The sequence below is a fragment of the Labeo rohita genome, chromosome 7, assembly GCF_022985175.1.
Source record: "Labeo rohita strain BAU-BD-2019 chromosome 7, IGBB_LRoh.1.0, whole genome shotgun sequence".
NCBI lineage: Eukaryota > Metazoa > Chordata > Actinopteri > Cypriniformes > Cyprinidae > Labeo > Labeo rohita.
Genome location: NC_066875.1, coordinates 45,686,005 through 45,704,280, shown reverse-complemented (window position 1 = coordinate 45,704,280; position 18,276 = coordinate 45,686,005). Strand labels below are relative to the sequence as shown.

At 33.3% G+C, this 18,276-nt stretch overlaps 1 protein-coding gene across 1 annotated transcript in view; it reads right to left on the bottom strand.

Annotated features, from left to right (window-relative positions):
* Positions 1-731: 731 nt before the first annotated feature.
* LOC127168084 (protein mono-ADP-ribosyltransferase PARP14) overlaps positions 732-18,276 on the bottom strand; it is a 36,403-nt gene continuing 18,858 nt past the window's right edge. Inside the window, exons 11-15 of the mRNA XM_051114634.1 lie at positions 17,833-18,269; positions 14,706-14,943; positions 14,416-14,552; positions 2,197-2,377; positions 732-1,892 (exon numbers count right to left, since the gene is read on the bottom strand). Coding sequence (XP_050970591.1) covers positions 1,615-1,892; positions 2,197-2,377; positions 14,416-14,552; positions 14,706-14,943; positions 17,833-18,269 — 1,271 coding nt within the window. The 3' untranslated portion in view covers positions 732-1,614. The remainder of the gene's footprint in view (positions 1,893-2,196; positions 2,378-14,415; positions 14,553-14,705; positions 14,944-17,832; positions 18,270-18,276) is intronic.

Genomic DNA, 18,276 nt, shown 5'->3' with positions numbered 1-18,276 from the left:
AACTGCAACTAAATTTCACAAATTTGCAAGTTCCTCTTAACATGTTGAAGTTGACTACATCAGACTGAAAAAATAAAATAAGTAAAACAGACAATTAACAAAAGGAAAGGAAATGATGTCAGAATTTGATGTCATTTCCTTTTTCAAACTTTCATTTTAAAGGTCCAACAGTGAAATTTAACATGGTGGACAACATTTTGAGGAACAATGCTCTAATATACATATATATAAGCTATTATAGAATTAAAAGAATAAGCTGCTTTGAAACTGTGTGGATGCTATACAAATAAATAACTTTTTAAAAACTTTTTAAAATGTATTACTTGAATAAATGACTTGAATTAACCAAGAAGTTTCCTTACTATTAAAGATGCTGAACAATGACATTGAGGAGTGATCAAACAAATGAATGGGCTTAATCTATACAAATAAGTGGCTGGGTATTAATGAACTACAAATAACTGAGTTGTGATTTTCTACTATATTTGTGGTGTCAGTGCAAAAAACTCAGCGAAAGTCTAAAAGTAGCGTTCTATAAACATTCTATAAACAATTGTGAAAATTACATGATCTAGGACTATTTAACAGTGCGTGACATTTTAAATCTATGTTCAATTCAGTATGGTGTCTAACCTATGATAATAACTTAAATTTGGTCATGTTTGTCACACAAAACTATCATATAATTCAGGAAGAATTAGAATTATGCATGGACTACTTTTATGCTCCTTTAATGGTGCTTGACTAACAGAAATGAACAATGGTGAGTGAATATGACAGAATTATCACTTTGGTAGGAGCTACTTTTTTAACACCTCAACCCATTCAGTCTTCTCTTTAACATCTTTTTATTGTTAGCAAGTGTGCGTATATTAACAAGTGATGGGGACAGGAAACCAAAAACCAATCATAATTCATTACGCAAACATCACAACAACATCTGTTGATGAATTTTGAATGGATTTTATAAATGGGCTTTAGATGGATTTAGAAATTAAGACAAATAATACAAGAAAAGAACAACTGTTTTTGATACAGTATAGACAGTTTTTGTGGGTTTATAAGTTTCCCTGAAGTACTTGTGATTGGTGTTTGAAATAACTGCATTGCTGTGTCTGCAAATTGTCAAACTCGTATGTTTCATCTAAAACAACATCAAATGTTTTCTTTATGATAGCGAGGAGCCTGAAGCGGACATGGGATGTGTGAAGGAAGAGTTGGAATACATCCAAAACAATTCAAAGCCCCTATTTTTATCCTGGAGTGATGAATCAATCGCCCTGAAGCTAAATATCATACTTGCATGTCACTTCTGTCACCACAAGCGACAGATGAATCTTTATATGTCTATAATTGCATGCAACTCACAGTATTTCACTGTTCTTTAATCTACAGACAGCTCTGTTAATTGATATTGCACATTTTCTGCTACCATGTTTATATTGGTCACTAAAACACTCATATCCACTGCGTACTAGTTAGTTGTGTCATAAGGCATAAAAAGGTATGTGGCAACTAAATCAAACACTAAATGATTATGTTTACATGTAAAATCAACTAATTACTCTTAATAAATCATCTAGATCTCAAGTCAGGGTTGGTGTTTGTTGAAGTTCATTTGAATGTGATGAGGTATTCTGGATAAGCCTGGCAGTCGTGGAAAACCACAAACATAGAGGGATTCACCTCATCATCCACCACGCTGTCATAGAGGTCAGGTGCCACACGAACAGGGGGCGTCCTCATGTCTGCCTGACCCTGAGCGTAATGACCCGTAAGAACACGAGCCACAAACATAAGCTGAGTCCCATCTGCTGCAGGAACCGCATACATAGTTTGGGCAGAGTAGCTGGCATTCACAGCGAAGTATGTCCCATGACCATAGACAGTGGCTGAGAAAGGTATAAAAGTCAGCAATTAATGAGATCATACATGGCTGACAGGGAGTCTGTTTACTAGACTGTTAAACTATAAAGAGAAAGTTCATTCAATGGAATAAGATGTACTTCACTTTATGATGCTTTTTGTCTTTTTTGACAGTTACAGTCACTATGAACCTAGCTGTTAGCAAACAGGTTTGGATAAAAAATGCCAAACACCAGCCTTGGCGATACATATAGGTCACAAACAAATTGTGACAGAATTTCCATTTTTGGGTGGGCTATTAATTTAATCAACCTTAAAAACAGCAGTTACCATTTTGCCCAGAAAAATTGCGATTAAAGTTTGTCTTCATGATGGATGAGCAGGAATCCTTTGATGTGCCGTGATATAGGATCTTCTCTCTTGCTCCTACACTGGGATCATTTTTGTTCTCCAGCTCTATTTTACGCCCCTCATATAACCGTCGAAGATTGATGTTCTGGATGCGTTCAATCTGTTGTAATACATTAGCACACAAACAGTCATGTACAAATATACTTGATGGACTTAACATTCACATCTGTTGTACTTCATCAGTGATAGGAATAATGGCATTATAAATAAACAGCGTTAATACAACATTAATTTATTCATTAACGAGTAATCAAACAAATTACTATTTACCCTGTTACAACGCTGTTACCGTTACTGACAATAAAATGTGCCGTTACTATGATTTATTATAATACTATTATAATTTTATTTTTCAGTTCATCTGAATGGATACACAGCATACATGTATTTGATGAATCATAAACTCTAGTGTGAAAGCACACAACTTGCTTTCGCTTTCTCACACACTTGCAACGAAAGATACAGAGCGGGAGAGTCTTATATACCATGCAGAATTGACACGCTACGTGTAAACGATATTCTTTGCTGTATCTTCCTGTCAAAATAACAGAGTTCCTTTGTAATTCTTCAGCTTTTAAGAACTGCCGGTTTCTCCGGTAGTAGGCGGAACTAATGCGCATCTCATTGGCTGGTGCTCACCTATTATCGTCCCTGTTCTGATTTCAGCAAATCAATTCGAGCGAACACAGACAACATGATTAATATTCATGAACCCAACAACTCATTAATCCTAGCAGTAGTAGTGTTGTTATTTTATCAGTATTATTTTTTATCAGTATTTTATTTTTGTTTGCACAAGGAGTCTGACAACAGCCAGTGCTCCACACAGACGTCTGATCTCACCATCATCCAGTCTGTCTCTGAAATGACATGAAGAAACAGAATAACTGAAACAGACTAAATCCAGAAGAACTGTTTCAACATCTCCAAGGTAGCTTAGCTGCCTGCAAAGCTACCTGAAAAACTCTGCACAAGTGCACCTAGGGCAAAAGCTACTTTAAATGCAAAGGATGGTCACATCAAACGCTGATTTATTTCAGTTACCAAAAGTTCATTGATAAAGAAAATCTATTTATGACATTGTTTCTGACAGCATCCTCATTTTATGTGCCTAACTGCCTAAAAATTTAACAGTACTGTAGCTTTGTAGGTGTAGGTCTCTTAAAGCATCTTGGAGATGTTGCCACAGTTCTTCTGGATTTAGTCTGTCTCAGTTTTTTTTGTTTCTTAAGACAGACTGGATTGAATGATGGAGAGATCAGATCTCTGGAGTCTGACAACAGCTTGTGCTCCACACAAAAATCTCACTGGATTATTATAATTAATGGCAAAATGAATGTTTAGAAATGTAAACTGATATTTCCTACTGACACACTACAGCAAAAGACCGACTTTAACTGACTTTAAACCATTTTTAACTGATGAAAATACTAGTGGCCTAAGACATTTGCACAGTACTGTATATATATATATATATATATACATATATATATATATATATATATATATATATATATACACACACATATATATATATATATATATATATTAGGGTTGTAACGGTACACAGATGTCACGGTTCGGTAGGTACCTCGGTTCAAGGGTCACGGTTCGATACGATTTCAGTACAACAGAAAAAAAAAAATCTACTATGCTAGGTTTCTTTTAATTTATTTTAAACAGACAGTAGTACAAATTACAGTTTTTTCCACCTACATGTGAAAATACTAAATATTATATCAAATTACTGTCATATAAAGGAAAGGCTATAAAATCTGCAGTAAATATATACATACAAGGAATAAATACTTAAAATATATTTCATTTAGTTAACTGATAGACAAGGGAAAACTGTGCGACACGTAACGTAGCCTATATTTGCTGAGTTTCAGTTCAGTTTTGTGACAGAAAGGAAACTCAAATGTCAGAAAGCGACAATCTGTTTTTTTTTAAGTTGATTTTGCTGATATGAGGAAAGTTGAAGTAATCGTGCCGGTGCACACAAACACAAAACATATCAGTTCCAGGCTTTAGTCAGGGTTGACAACTTTTAAGTTCAGCTTGGAGTGAGATTTTTTTTTGGTTTTGGAGTGGGGCGTTGGGTTGGGGGGCGGGTGGTGGCGATCTCGATTCCATTATATGTATACTATACATATAAGGGGATAAAAATGCAGCTGAATGCTTTTTTTTAGCACCATTTTAAACTTGGTTTAAATTCAGTATTTGCTTGCATTCATTGTGTGTACTTATACAAGTATCATTAAAGAAGGATGTAAGTTATTAACAATTTCACATTTAAAAATATCGTGTTTAATTATTTCCAAATATTTATTCAAATGAAAAACTTAAAAAATAAGTAAGCAGGTATGCCCTGCAATATTGTAGATACATGTATATTTAGTAAAGAGCCATACAGATACCTAGTGAGTAAACCATGGTATTACAAATTAAAATATATTTTTTTTTCTGACCACAAAATGACTCTAATTTGCCTCTTTGCATTGGAATTTAAAACCCTTTTCTCTATTTAACCTCAAATACTACACTAATTATAATATATGTAATAGAAATATAAAGTTATATATATATATATATATATATATACATCTTTTTTTTTTTTTTTTTTTAAGTCATTAATTGGCCATAATTATTGGACAAATATTATGGAACTAAATGATCTCCTTAAAATATTAAAAATTATTGAACTAAAATATATAAAATATTCAAATGTACTGTCAACGCTGGTTTGTTTGTAGAGCTCCGTGAATCACGTGACCGCGTGGTTTCGACGCCGGTGAGATCAAAGCTTGTCGCAGCTCTGTTTTTCAATAGCTCTGGCATTAACAGAAGCGCTACATTTTACGATTTACGCCACATTAAGTGCGCCAAAACGGTATTTATCGTTTGAATTTAGTATTAAAACTTACAACATTTGAAAGCTGAAACTTTGTTTAAAATCGCAAGCAGGGTTGCCAATTTGAGATTTACATGGGCAGAGTGAGAGCGTGAGACAGGGCCTGAAAGCGTGTCTCACGCCAAATGCGTGAGAGTTGGCAACCCTGCTTTATTACTTTATCAAAATAAAATACAGTGAAACAAACTATGGCAAGCCGTTTTAACATTTAATCTAAAAGCTGTACTAGTATGTATTTTTATGCTACTAGTACTTATTTTTTAGTTACTAGTATCTTTTCCATTAAGTACTAGCACTTAAGTACTAATACTAGTACTTATTCATTAGATAACTAGTACTTAATTAATAGCTACTAGTACTTATTCATTAGATATGAGTATCTATTTAATAGACAGTGTTGGGAAGGTTACTTTGGAAATGTAATAGGTTACAGATTACAAGTTACTTGATTTAAAATGTAATAAGTAGTGTAATTTTTCAAATACTTTATTAAAGTAATGTAACTTATTACTTTTAATTACTTTTTGATTACTTTTCTAAATTTCTAATATTTTCAACTGTTAATCATTTTGAAAAATTTAAACCAGGCAGAGTTAACCTTACAGTAGCACTCAACACTGATTACTGTCAGACTTTCAAAATCCTTTAGCACTTGAATTAAGATTATAATAAGTAAGGGATAATATACATCTTTATTTTGCGATAACAACTGGCTGAATGTACACTATCTCACTTATTACACAGCTGCTTGATAGATTATTTAGATGTTTTGTGACAAAATAATTAGACACGAAACACTGATCTGAGTTGAAATATTTAAATGCAAAGCTTCCATGAAGAAATCAGTTGCTAGCAAACGGCAAGCTCAAACTAGACATTTTAGGGATACAGTGCAGTCATACCACTTTTCTTACACAACATTTCACCACATAAATAATTAAGTAGTAGTACTAGTTTGTTAGTTATCTTATTTTCCATTACAGTGTACAAAAAAAAAAATGGCAGCAGCTGCATTTGTATTAAACAATAGAGTGAGTCCACGCGACCAGGATGACAAAATTACGAAATTGTCCACATAATATTGAATTAAGCTTTAATATTTTATTAGCTAACCAAATGCAAAGCTTCCGCCAAGAAAAACTATTAAGAGTATAACACTGACTTAATTTGCCCCGAATGAGTCTGAGGTATTAGCTTTTACCAGTTGTTATCAGGCACAGCCACACAATTTCAGACTTTTTTTTTTGGGCCTTTTTATGCCTTTTATTGTGATATGACAGTAGAGAGATGACAGGAAAGAGGGGAGCGGGATCAGCAAATGGGCCTTAAGACGGGAATCGAACTCAGGCCGCCGTGAGCGCAGTTGCGCTATTTGTCAGCGTGCGAACCACGAGGCTATCAGCACCGATACCACAAATTCAGACTTAACAGCTCTTATTTACTTTGAGATCATTGCGAGGTTAAATACAGATTTGAAATCATAACAAGAAATAGTTTAATAGCTGTGATACTGGGTTTGAAATCAAATGTTTGCATAGTTATGACAGAAAACACCCCCAAAAGGAAAGGAAAGGACGTAACGTCCCATATTCAGAATTTGTGCTCGGCATTTAACCCATCCAAGTACACACACACAGTAGTGAGTAGTGAACAAAGAAGGACACACACACACCTGGAGCATTTGACAGCCATATTGCTATCGCTGCAGCGCCCAGGGAGCAGTTGGGGGTTTGGTGCCTTGCTCAAGGGACTCACCTCAGTCATGGTATTGAGGGTGGAGAGAGCGCTGGTTATTCACTCCCTCCACCTTCAATCCCTGCCAGACCTGGGACTCAAACCTGCAACCTTTCAGTTACAAGCCCGACTCCCTAACCATTAGGCCACGGCTGCCCACTAGCATCTAACAATGCCTTGGAAAAAACAATCTTAAAAAATAAAGTTTATGCATAAACCCAAATGGGAAATAAAACAGTTATTGAATAAGCATGTGTCCTATTCTGTCCTAAACTCCTGAAATATTGGTGTCTCGTTTTAGAGCATTCGATGCAATTTATGAAAGAAGTCAATTGAATCTGTAAGTGGTGGTGGGTGTGTGAAAAAAATTCAGATGTAATCCCCTTTGTAATCACTGGAATTTTTCAAAAGTAACTGTAATTTAATTACTCATTTTTTCTCAGTAACTGTAACTAATTACAGTTACATTTATTTTGTAATTAAATTACGGAATTCCGTTACATGTAACTAGTTACTCCCTAACACTGTTAATAGATACTAGTACTTATTAGTTAGATACTAGTATCTATTAAATAGATACTAGTACTTATTTCAATAGTGACTAGTAACTATTCTGTTGTTACTAGTAAAACATTTTAAATTTTACCATTGATTTCTATGTGATCTGTCATTGAGATATCAACTATTCAGTTTTGACTAGTATGTATTCCAGTTGTGACTAGTACATAATTTTTATGTACTAGTAGTTAAACATTAGGTACTAGTACTTATTTTTTAGATACTAGTACCTATTATTAGATACTAGTACTTAATCATTACATACTAGTATTTATTTATTAGATACTGAAAAAACTTAGATGAAAAAAAACTCATTTACACCAATGTTCAGAGCAATATTTCCCATGAATGACACCAGGTGTGAACATGAAACTTTTGAAAGAGCATGTTCGTATTGATAAAATATAAAAAAATTGGGATGGGGTTTTGCCTCATTTTTCTGTAATAATTTTTTAAAAAATCATTGTTGTGTGACATTCACAACAACTGTAGTACCAGCTATTTTGAACTCATATGCCTAAATTAATGCTATAATGCAGCATTCCATTGTGCTCGGGACTCGGGGAAATCCGACCTCCACCTCGGGAAAGTGCAATGGAACGGCCACTTAAGTTGGGGTTCAGAAACAAACACTCGGGCCAGTTCAGTGTCATTCATGGGAAATATTGCTTTGAACATTGGTGTAAATGAGTTTTTTTCCATTTTTGGACCTTAATATCTCAACATCCATCAGACTCTATTGTCTGATATCAAAGGATGTGAAAGACATGGTACATATCAGACCATTTACCAAGTTTGATGCTTATACATTGAAAATTGAGGTTTCTATGGACATCTGAAAACCCTTAAAGCAATAGTTTCAAAAAAAGTAGAGGGCCAGCATTCAGGTGTAAATTCAGTAACAATGCTGTGAGTTGTAATTCATGCAGTTCTGGACTAGGACTCTTAGCCCAGAAAATTTCATGGACCTGGCACAACTAGTTCTGGAGATATTTCAGTCTGAACATGGTCACTCAGACTGTGATGCCAAAATGGGGTAAAAAACAAACTTTTTTACAGATTTTTTGTGAAAAAAGTACGCACAGTAGAGATCTGAAATTTTGTATATGATCTATTGGGCATATTACCCATCACATGGATTTTTTTCAGACAAATCTGAGGAGGTCAGGTGGGGAACTTTTCCAAAATTTGATGATTCCAGCTGGAATGACCCACTAGTATTTATTCATTATATACTAGTTCTTATTTATTTGATACTAGTACTTATTTAATAGGTACTAGTACCTTGTAATTAGATACTAGTTCTTATTTGTTACATACTAGTACTTATTGATTAGCAACAAGTATTTATTCAAAAGATATTAGTAAACATTTATTAGATACTAGTACTTATTTGAAATGTTACTAGTAAGATTTTTTATTTTACTAGTAAAATGTTTAATTGAACTCTATTGTGGCCATTCAGACTAGTCATAACTTAAGACGAGTAGAAAAGCAGATCTGACTAGTAAGATAAAAATTGTTTCTAGTAATAATTATGAAAGATACTAGCATTTAATAAATAAGTACTAGTACCTAATGAATAACTACTAGTATCTATTAAATATTTACTAGTATCTAATGAATTAGTACCAGTATCTATTAAATAAGTACTAGTATCTAATGAATGCTTACTAGTAATATTTAAATAGATACTAGCCACTATTGCAATAATTACTAGTCAGAATAGAAAAGATGATATCAAAAACAGAATAACTACCCTTCCCTGTTCATTTGGAGATATCTTTAACCTCAAAGTACTAGTAAGAACGTATTTGGAGATATCTTCTTTTAAAAAGATCATTACATAAACATGAGTACCTCTCCACCGTCCAGTCAGAGTCCACATGGTAATACAATACATTAATATGCTGAATTAATTTGATTGTTAAGTAGGGCTAACTGGCTTTGTATGTTAGCCTACCTTGCTAATTGTTTACCATGAAAACACAAAGAAAGATTACAAACATGTTGTCCAACAAAAGTATAATGATATGTTTAGCCCAAATACACGTCACAACATCAGTCGAGTCTTTGAAATAACTTATTTTTGTGATCTGGTTTTATTAAACAGAATGAGGCAGAAATCATGCCACTTTATATTATTCTAAACAGTGATAAAGTCGGTTAGCATTGCATTTTAAATTTACTTTATTCTTATAAAAATACCCAAGATGGCTTGAAGAACACAGAAAGCCATATACTGTTGCAGTAATTGTTTATTTTATTCATGTTCTATAAGTAAAATGTCTATATGCATGTTATTCAGCTACTAGGCTACATCTACAGCAAATATTTATTGTTTTTACTGGAGGAAAAAGAGGAAATTAATAGATGGTAAAAATTGGTGTCTTTTCTCTATTCTGCCACCAGACGACACCCGATGTCCAAACAAACAAACAGGTTAGGCTACTATGTTTACGAAATTACAGTGTCTACAAAAATGTGCCAAAAATGTTTTCTATGTGCTCGAGTACAAATTACAGTACATCTCCTATACACTCTCCTATATGTTGCTGGTTCATTAATATTCAACATACGATTACCATACTGCCAGAAATGCAAATTCAAAAAGTACTAGTATCTATTAAGTTCAGGATATCTTTGGTCTAAAAAGTTACTAGTAACTAAAAAATAAGTACTAGTTCTATCTTTTCTTAACAGGAAGATTGTAATTAAATACTAGTCACTATTGGAATAAGTACTAGTATCTTAAAACATAAGAACTAGTATCTAATGAATAAGTACTAGTAACTTTACAAAAGACACTAGTACCTAAAGAATAAGCACTAGTAGCTAATGAATAAATACTAGTACTTAATGGAAAAGATACTAGTATCTAAAAAATAAGTACTAGTAGCATGAAAATAGATACTAGTACGGCTTTTAGATTAAATGTTAAAACGGCTTGCGATAAGTATACGTCCATTAAATACTTTTACTTCAAAGTCGCTAAATTCCAGCCTCAGCCCAATCAGAAGTACCAGTACTTAGAAACCTATACAAAGTAGAATCAAGTGCTCCTGGCATTCTCTATTCTTCTGCAGTCGGTTATCAAACAGAGTTGCATTACTGCGGGTGCCCCCTTCTGGATTGAGGGGGGCTTCTGGATCATGAACCGAGATGCCCGTACCGTGACCGTTCGGTACGAACACATGTATCATTACACCCCTAATATATAAAGCTTAATGGCCCAGTTTTTGGATCAGACTAATATTAAATATCTGTTACTAGCCAATGGCGATTCTATTACCAAGGATTCTTTTAACATTTAATCTAAAACCCGTACTAGAATCTATTTTCATGCTACTAGTACTTATTTTTTAGATACTAGTATCTTTTCCATGAAGTACTATTAGTTAGTCATTAGCTACTAGTGCTTATTCTTTAGGTACTAGTATTTATTCTTTAGCTACTAGTGTCTTTTGTAAAGTTACTAGTACTTATTCATTAGATACTAGTTCTTATGTTTTAGATACTAGTACTTATTCCAATAGTGACTAGTATTTAATTACAATCTTCCTGTTAAGAAAAGATAGAACTAGTACTTTTTTTTTAGTTACTAGTAACTTTTTAGACCAAAGATATCCTGAACTTAATAGATACTAGTACTTTTTGAATTTGCATTTCTGGCAGTATGGTAATCGTATGTTGAATATTAATGAACCAGCAACATATAGGAGAGAGATTAGCGAGGAAACGGATGTACTTTTTTGAGGAAACAACATAGAAAAAACAATAATTTGTACTCAAGCACACAGAAAACATTTTTGGCAGTTTTGTAGATTTCGTAAACATAGTAGCCTAAGGTGTTTGTTTGTTTGGTCATCGGGTGCCCTCTGGTGGCAGAATGGAGAAAAGACACCAGATTTTATCATCTATTAATTTCCTCTTTTTCCTCCAGTAAAAACAATAAATATCATATTAGGGCTGTACGTTAACTTATTTGCATATAGCACTGGTGCTAAAGACATTGAATGTTTTTTACATAAATATTCTGTACAGGGCATACAAAATCCAAATCCTTATCGTTTTCAGACATACATTTTCTTTATTGAAAAAAAAAGGCAAAAAATATAATTAAAACACACACACACCAGGTGTGCTGTATTTGTAGGGCTTCACATTTTGGCCAAAAACGTTGTTTTTATATATCAATATAACTAATAATGATTATGTTTAATATTTCTATATAGAAACATTAAACAAAATAAGGAATATTACTTTTGTAATAACACTTTTTCACTAATATATATATACAAAAGCATTTGAGCATTTAAGAATAAATACAATAATAAATATAGCTGCAAGAAAAAAAAAAAAAAAAAGTACACTTCTCTACACTGGAGAAAAATGTAAGGATTTGCAAATGTTTACCTCAAAGTTCTTAATTATCTTTGCTATTTTTACCCAAATCAGGGTTTTGTGAGCAAATGAGTACTCAATTAATGTAATTTCTTTTTCATTCATACTTGTCACTGGAGGGCGCCCTCCACAAGTGAGACTCACTGATGACGTTCCAGGAAATCCCTTAAATGGACAAAGGCATTCAGCTTTTGCTGTAGATGTAGCCTAGTAGCTGAATAACATGCAGATAGACGTTTTACTCATAAAACATGAATAAAATAAACAATTATTGTGACAATATATGGCTTTTATCTGTGTTCTTCAAGCCATCTCGGGTATTTTTATAAGAATAAAGTAAATTTAAAATGCAATGCTAACCAACATAGCCTTTATCACTGTTTAGAATAATATAAAGTGGCATGATTTCTGCCTCATTCTGTTTAATAAAACCATGTCAGATCACAAAAATAAGTTATTTTAAAGTCTCGGCTGATGTTGTGACGTGTATTTGGGCTAAACATATCATTATACTTTTGTTGGACAACATGTTTATAATCTTTTCTTGTTTTCATGGTAAACAATTAGCAAGGTAGGCTAACATACAAAGCCAGTTAGCCCTACTTAGCAATCAAATTAATTCAGCATATTAATGTATTGTATTACCATGTGGACTCTGATTGGACGGTGGAGAGGTACTCATGTTTATGTAATGATCTTTTTAAAAGAAGATATCTCCAAATACGTTCTTACTAGTACTTTGAGGTTAAAGATATCTCCAAATGAACAGGGAAGGGTAGTTATTCTGTTTTTGATATCATCGTTTTATTTCTGACTAGTAATTATTGCAATAGTGACTGGTATCTATTTAAATATTACTAGTAAGCATTCATTAGATACTAGTACTTATTTAATAGATACTGGTACTAATTCATTAGATATTAGTAACTATTTAAAAGATACTAGTAGTTATTCATTAGGTACTAGTACTTATTTATTAAACACTAGTATCTTTCATAATTATTACTAGAAACAATTTTTATCTTACTAGTCAGATCTGCTGTTTTACTCGTCTTAAGTTATGACTAGTCTGAATGGCCACAGTAGAGTTCAATTAAACATTTTACTAGTAAAATAAAAAATCTTACTAGTAACATTTCAAATAAGTACTAGTATCTAATAAATGTGTACTAGTATCTTTTGAATAAATACTTGTTGCTAATCAATAAGTACTAGTATGTAACAAATAAGAACTAGTATCTAATTACAAGGTACTAGTACCTATTAAATAAGTACTAGTATCAAATAAATAAGAACTAGTATATAATGAATAAATACTAATACGTAATAATTAAGAACTAGTATCTATTTAATAGGTTACAGTATCTAATAAATAAATACTAGTATGTAATGATTAAGTACTAGTATCTAATAATAGGTACTAGTATCTAAAAAAAATAAGTACTAGTACCTAATGTTTAACTACTAGTACATAAAAATTATGTACTAGTCACAACTGGAATACATACTAGTCAAAACTGAATAGTTGATATCTCAATGACAGATCACATAGAAATCAATGGTAAAATTTAAAATGTTTTACTAGTAACAACAGAATAGTTACTAGTCACTATTGAAATAAGTACTAGTATCTATTTAATAGATACTAGTATCTAACAAATAAGTACCAGTATCTATTAAACAGATACTCGTACCTAATGAATAAGTACTGGTATCTACTGATTAAGAACTAGTATCTAATGAATAAGTACTAGTATCTAATAAATAAGTACTAGTGTCTATTTAATAGGTACTAGTATCTAATGAATGAGTACTGGTATATAATAAATAAGAACTAGTATCTAATGAATAAGTACTAGTATCTTTTAAAAAGGTACTAGTAGCTAAACATGAAGCACTAGTAGCTAAAGAATAAGTACTAGTATTTAATGGAAAAGATACTAGTAACTAAAAAATAAGTACTAGTAGCATGAAAATAGATACTAGTATGGCTTTTAGATTAAATGTTAAAACGGCTTGCCATACCACAGCAACATTAAAATATTGTAGATTAGTGTACAGTGTTTTATAATATAATAATTTATTTGATTTAGTGTCCATTTAATTCATTTAACATTTAATATTGGGAGCATCCAAGTTATTTGACATATTTTAACTTTTTTTTTTAGTAACACAATAGTTACTTTCCCTGGTAATTAGTTACTTTTATAATGATGTAACTAACTCAGTGAGAAGTAATATCTAATTACTTTTTTACGTAATGTGCCCAACACTGTTCTTCATAGAAGCAAGTTATAAAGAGTATACTGCCATACAAAATGAAAACATGGTACTTTACAGCAACTAACCAACACAAAGGTTAAACACAAAATAAAACTTATCCATAGGTACTGTTAGTCCAAACTTGCCCTTGATTTAACCTATAAAAATCCCATGTTGTAGACTAACTCTAATCCTTAAATACATAAAGATATGAATTAAGACATTAAGTCATGTAAAACACACTAAGATGGTGTCAGGTGTCAAACCTTGAGGACTGTTTTTTTGACAGTTGTCTTGAAGCCCATCTTCACAGTCTGGTACTCTGCAGATGATGGATCTAAGACAATCACCTTTAATGAGTCACTTTGACCCATGTTGTCCCAGTAGATGGGCAAAGAGAAATCTGAAATGCAGAATAGTTGGATTATGATGTATTGATCTATATTATAGATATAGATCATTTTTTTTCATCTGGACAAATCTTTTATCTAAAACAGTATAAAATATATATTTAACACAGGGTCATATATTTTCATATATAAAAGCAGTTCTTCACCTGAAGGGTTCTCCAGTCGTTTGAGAGTGGTCACCTTTCTTGAATTACGTGATGTGGCCTCCATATTTCTCAAATTCACAATCCATTGCACACCCTGTGCATCCACAATTCCATCTTGCACCTCTCCTTTCTCAAGCTTATAATTCATGTCTTGTGGTACCTTCTGCCAAACGCCCCGTGGTCCCAGAATGCACCAGGTGACTTGACTGAAGAGAAAGGCCTGGTCTTTCTCTCTTACCTAAGAGTTTTGCAGAAAAAAATGTTAGATTTTGCAAATGAATAAATAAATAAACAATCATGGAAAACTGAGGTTTTTAGCATTTATCATTACTCCCCAAAACACCCCAGAAGATTAGTACAGCATATATATATGGTATACAAGTGCAGTATATATGTGTGTGTGTGTGTTTGTGTGTACTTGTTTTTGCTACATTGTGGGGACCAAATGTCCCCACAAGGATAGTAAAACCTGAAATTTTTGACATTGTGGGGACTGGCTTGAGGTCCCCATGGGTACAACAGCTTATAAATCATACAGAATGAGTTTTTTTGAGAAAGTAAAAATGCAGAAAGTTTTCTGTAAGGGTTAGGTTTAGGGGTAGGGTTAGGGTAAGGGGATAGAAAATACAGTGTGGAGAGTATAAAAACCATTGCACCTATGGAGAGTCCCCACAAAGATAATAAACCAGACATGTGTGTGTGTGTGTGTGTACAGTCATGTAAAAAACGTTAGGACAACCTATTAATATCCATGGTTGTCTCTATCAGGACATAATAAAACATTTATCTGGTCCTTGGCAGGTCTTAAAATTCGAAAAAAAAAACCTCAGATAAACATCACGACATATCACACTGTGTCATTATTTATTAAACAAAAACAAAGCCAAGATGATGTCCTAACTTTTAGCAGCAATAACTTTAAGTAATCATAATTAATCTGTATGATTTTATCACCAAAATGCTCATCACATTTGAGTACCTCTATTAAAAACCATGGGATTCAATAGGATGTCCTAACCTTTACACATGACTATATATATATACAGTGGTGGCAAAAAATATTAGAACACCAGTATTTTTTGACCAGCTAAAAAATAGTTTTAAGTCAGTTGTTTCTATCTTTTTTCTGTAGGGGAGAGCGGGGACCGTTGCAACAAAGGGCAGTAGCAACATGGTTTATTTCTTCAAGCAGGAACTAAGCTACAGTGATAATAATCAGCCACATGTGACCATTACTTCTACAAAAAAAATCATTTTCATGCTAAAAAAGTATTTTTTTTTAAAGCGGTCATCGGATGGCCATTTTCCACAAGTTGATATGATTCTTTAGGGTCTTAATGAAAAGTCTATAATATACTTTGGTTAAAAATTCTATAATATAATAATAAAAAGTCTATAATATACTTTAGGGTGGGTCTGAGGTAAGACGCTCATGTCAATCAACTATTACGGGAGCGGCCTCTGTGGGTGTGACGGCACACCAACAGGCATCTGAGAATGGCTCAATTTAAAAAAGGTGATATTATTTTTACAGATGAATTAAAAACCACTGCATGGATTTTTATCATTATAGGGTAGATTTGTACATACACTGCCAACACACATTAATGTTCAAACAACATGTAAAAGTGAACTTTATATCCGATGACCCCTTTGAAGATCATATTTTTGGTCATAGTGTCTAAGTTGTTTGTGTGACGCATTGTAACATAATAATAAAAAAAAAAACATGTTTTCTGAGCTTCTAATAGGCATAGCTAGAGTGTGTCAATTATATTGTGTCAAGCTAATATACCAAGTTTTATAATGGCTATCAGTGTAGGGACAGTTGCAACATGTTGTCCCCTACCACAACATTCATTTAAAAGCTTGACATAACACTACATGCTTGTAATTTTATGGATTAATAATGAACCCCTTTCAATAGTTTTTTAATTCAATAAGTTAAAAATCCATTTACTATTCTTTGGTTTTATACAGCCAGTTTACCTTATTGAAGACCCTGTCTGTGCACAAACAAAATAAAAAAAATTGCAAAATGATATTTAAGAATGATTAAATTACATTTTACTGAATGTTGCAACTGTCCCCTGTTGTAGGGTCAGTTGCAACATTTCACTTTATCTTTTGAAGTGTAAATTGTATGTATATTATCATATATACACATGTTGCAGCAATGTGGGTGAGTAGCTGACAGATGTGGCTTTATTGTATTCAAATTTTGGCTTTCTAATACAAACAGTCTCTGAAAACCTATAAAGGAAATGCAAAAAATCTTGCAACCATCCCTGCTCTCCCCTAGTGCATCAGTAGGAAATATCAGTTTACATTTCCATGCATTCATTTTGCCATTAGTTGTAATAATCCAGTGAGATTTTTGTTTGCACAACAGCCAGTGCTCCACACAGAGCTCTGATCTCATTATCATCCAGTTTGTCTTGAATGACATGAAGAAACAGAAAAAAATGAGACAGACTAAATCCAGAAGAACTGTGGCAATGTCTCCAAAATGCTTCTAGAAACCTCTTTGCAAAGCTACAGTAGGCTACTGTAAAATGTTTTAGGCACTAAAATGCTGTAAATTAAGGATGCTGTCAAAAATAATGTCATAAATAGATTTTATTTATCAATGAACTTCTATTAACAAAATTAAATCAACATTTCATTGCATTTAAAGCAGCTTTTGCCCATGGTGCACTATTGCATAGTTTTTCAGGTAGCTTTGCAAGTAGGTCTCTTGAAGCATCTTGGAGACGATGCCACAGTTCTTCTGGATTTAGTCTGTCTCAGTTTGTTCTGTTTCTTTATGTCATTCCAGACAGACTGGATGATGATGAGATCAGATCTCTGTGTGGAGCACTGCCTGTTGTCAGACTCCTTGTGCAGACAAAAATCTCGCTGGATTATTATAATTAATGGAAAAATGAATGCTTGGAAATGTAAACTGATATGTCCTACCAACAGACTACAGCAAAAGATAGAAAAAACTGGTTCAAACTCAGGACACTAATAGCACAACAGGTCTGTCACTGTGCTGCTCACAAGGCTAATGACGTTGACTATTATATGCAAATTCTATGCATTATATGCTCATTCATTTTTAATGTTAGTTCATTGTTATTCTCACCTGTCTGCGAAGTGCGTCTTGTATCAGTCTGACCACCTGATTTACTCCATCCTTCAGCCCTTTTACTACCCATCCGTCAGAACTGCTCTTTTTTATCTCCAGGTGCAGTGAATTCACTTTAGAGAGCAGCTGGTTCAACTCAAATTGAGTGAGGCGTTCAATCTCGTCAGGAAAGACTGTGTGTGTGGAGCACTGGTCCTCATATGCCTTCTGAAGTTCTCTGCAGGCACCAGAAACGTCATTATTGGTGTGACCAATGACTAGAAATTCTGCTCTGCTCTCTGTGTCAGGCAAAGATGTCACTAGAGAGCTCAAATCCAAAGCGACTGGTAAGGGTAAGGAATTTGATCTGCTTGATCTAGTTGATCCACTCTGTCTGCTAGTGGTTGCACTGCGCCCTCTGGTGGTTACACTGGTAGGTACAAGTGGTGCAGGAGCTGAAAC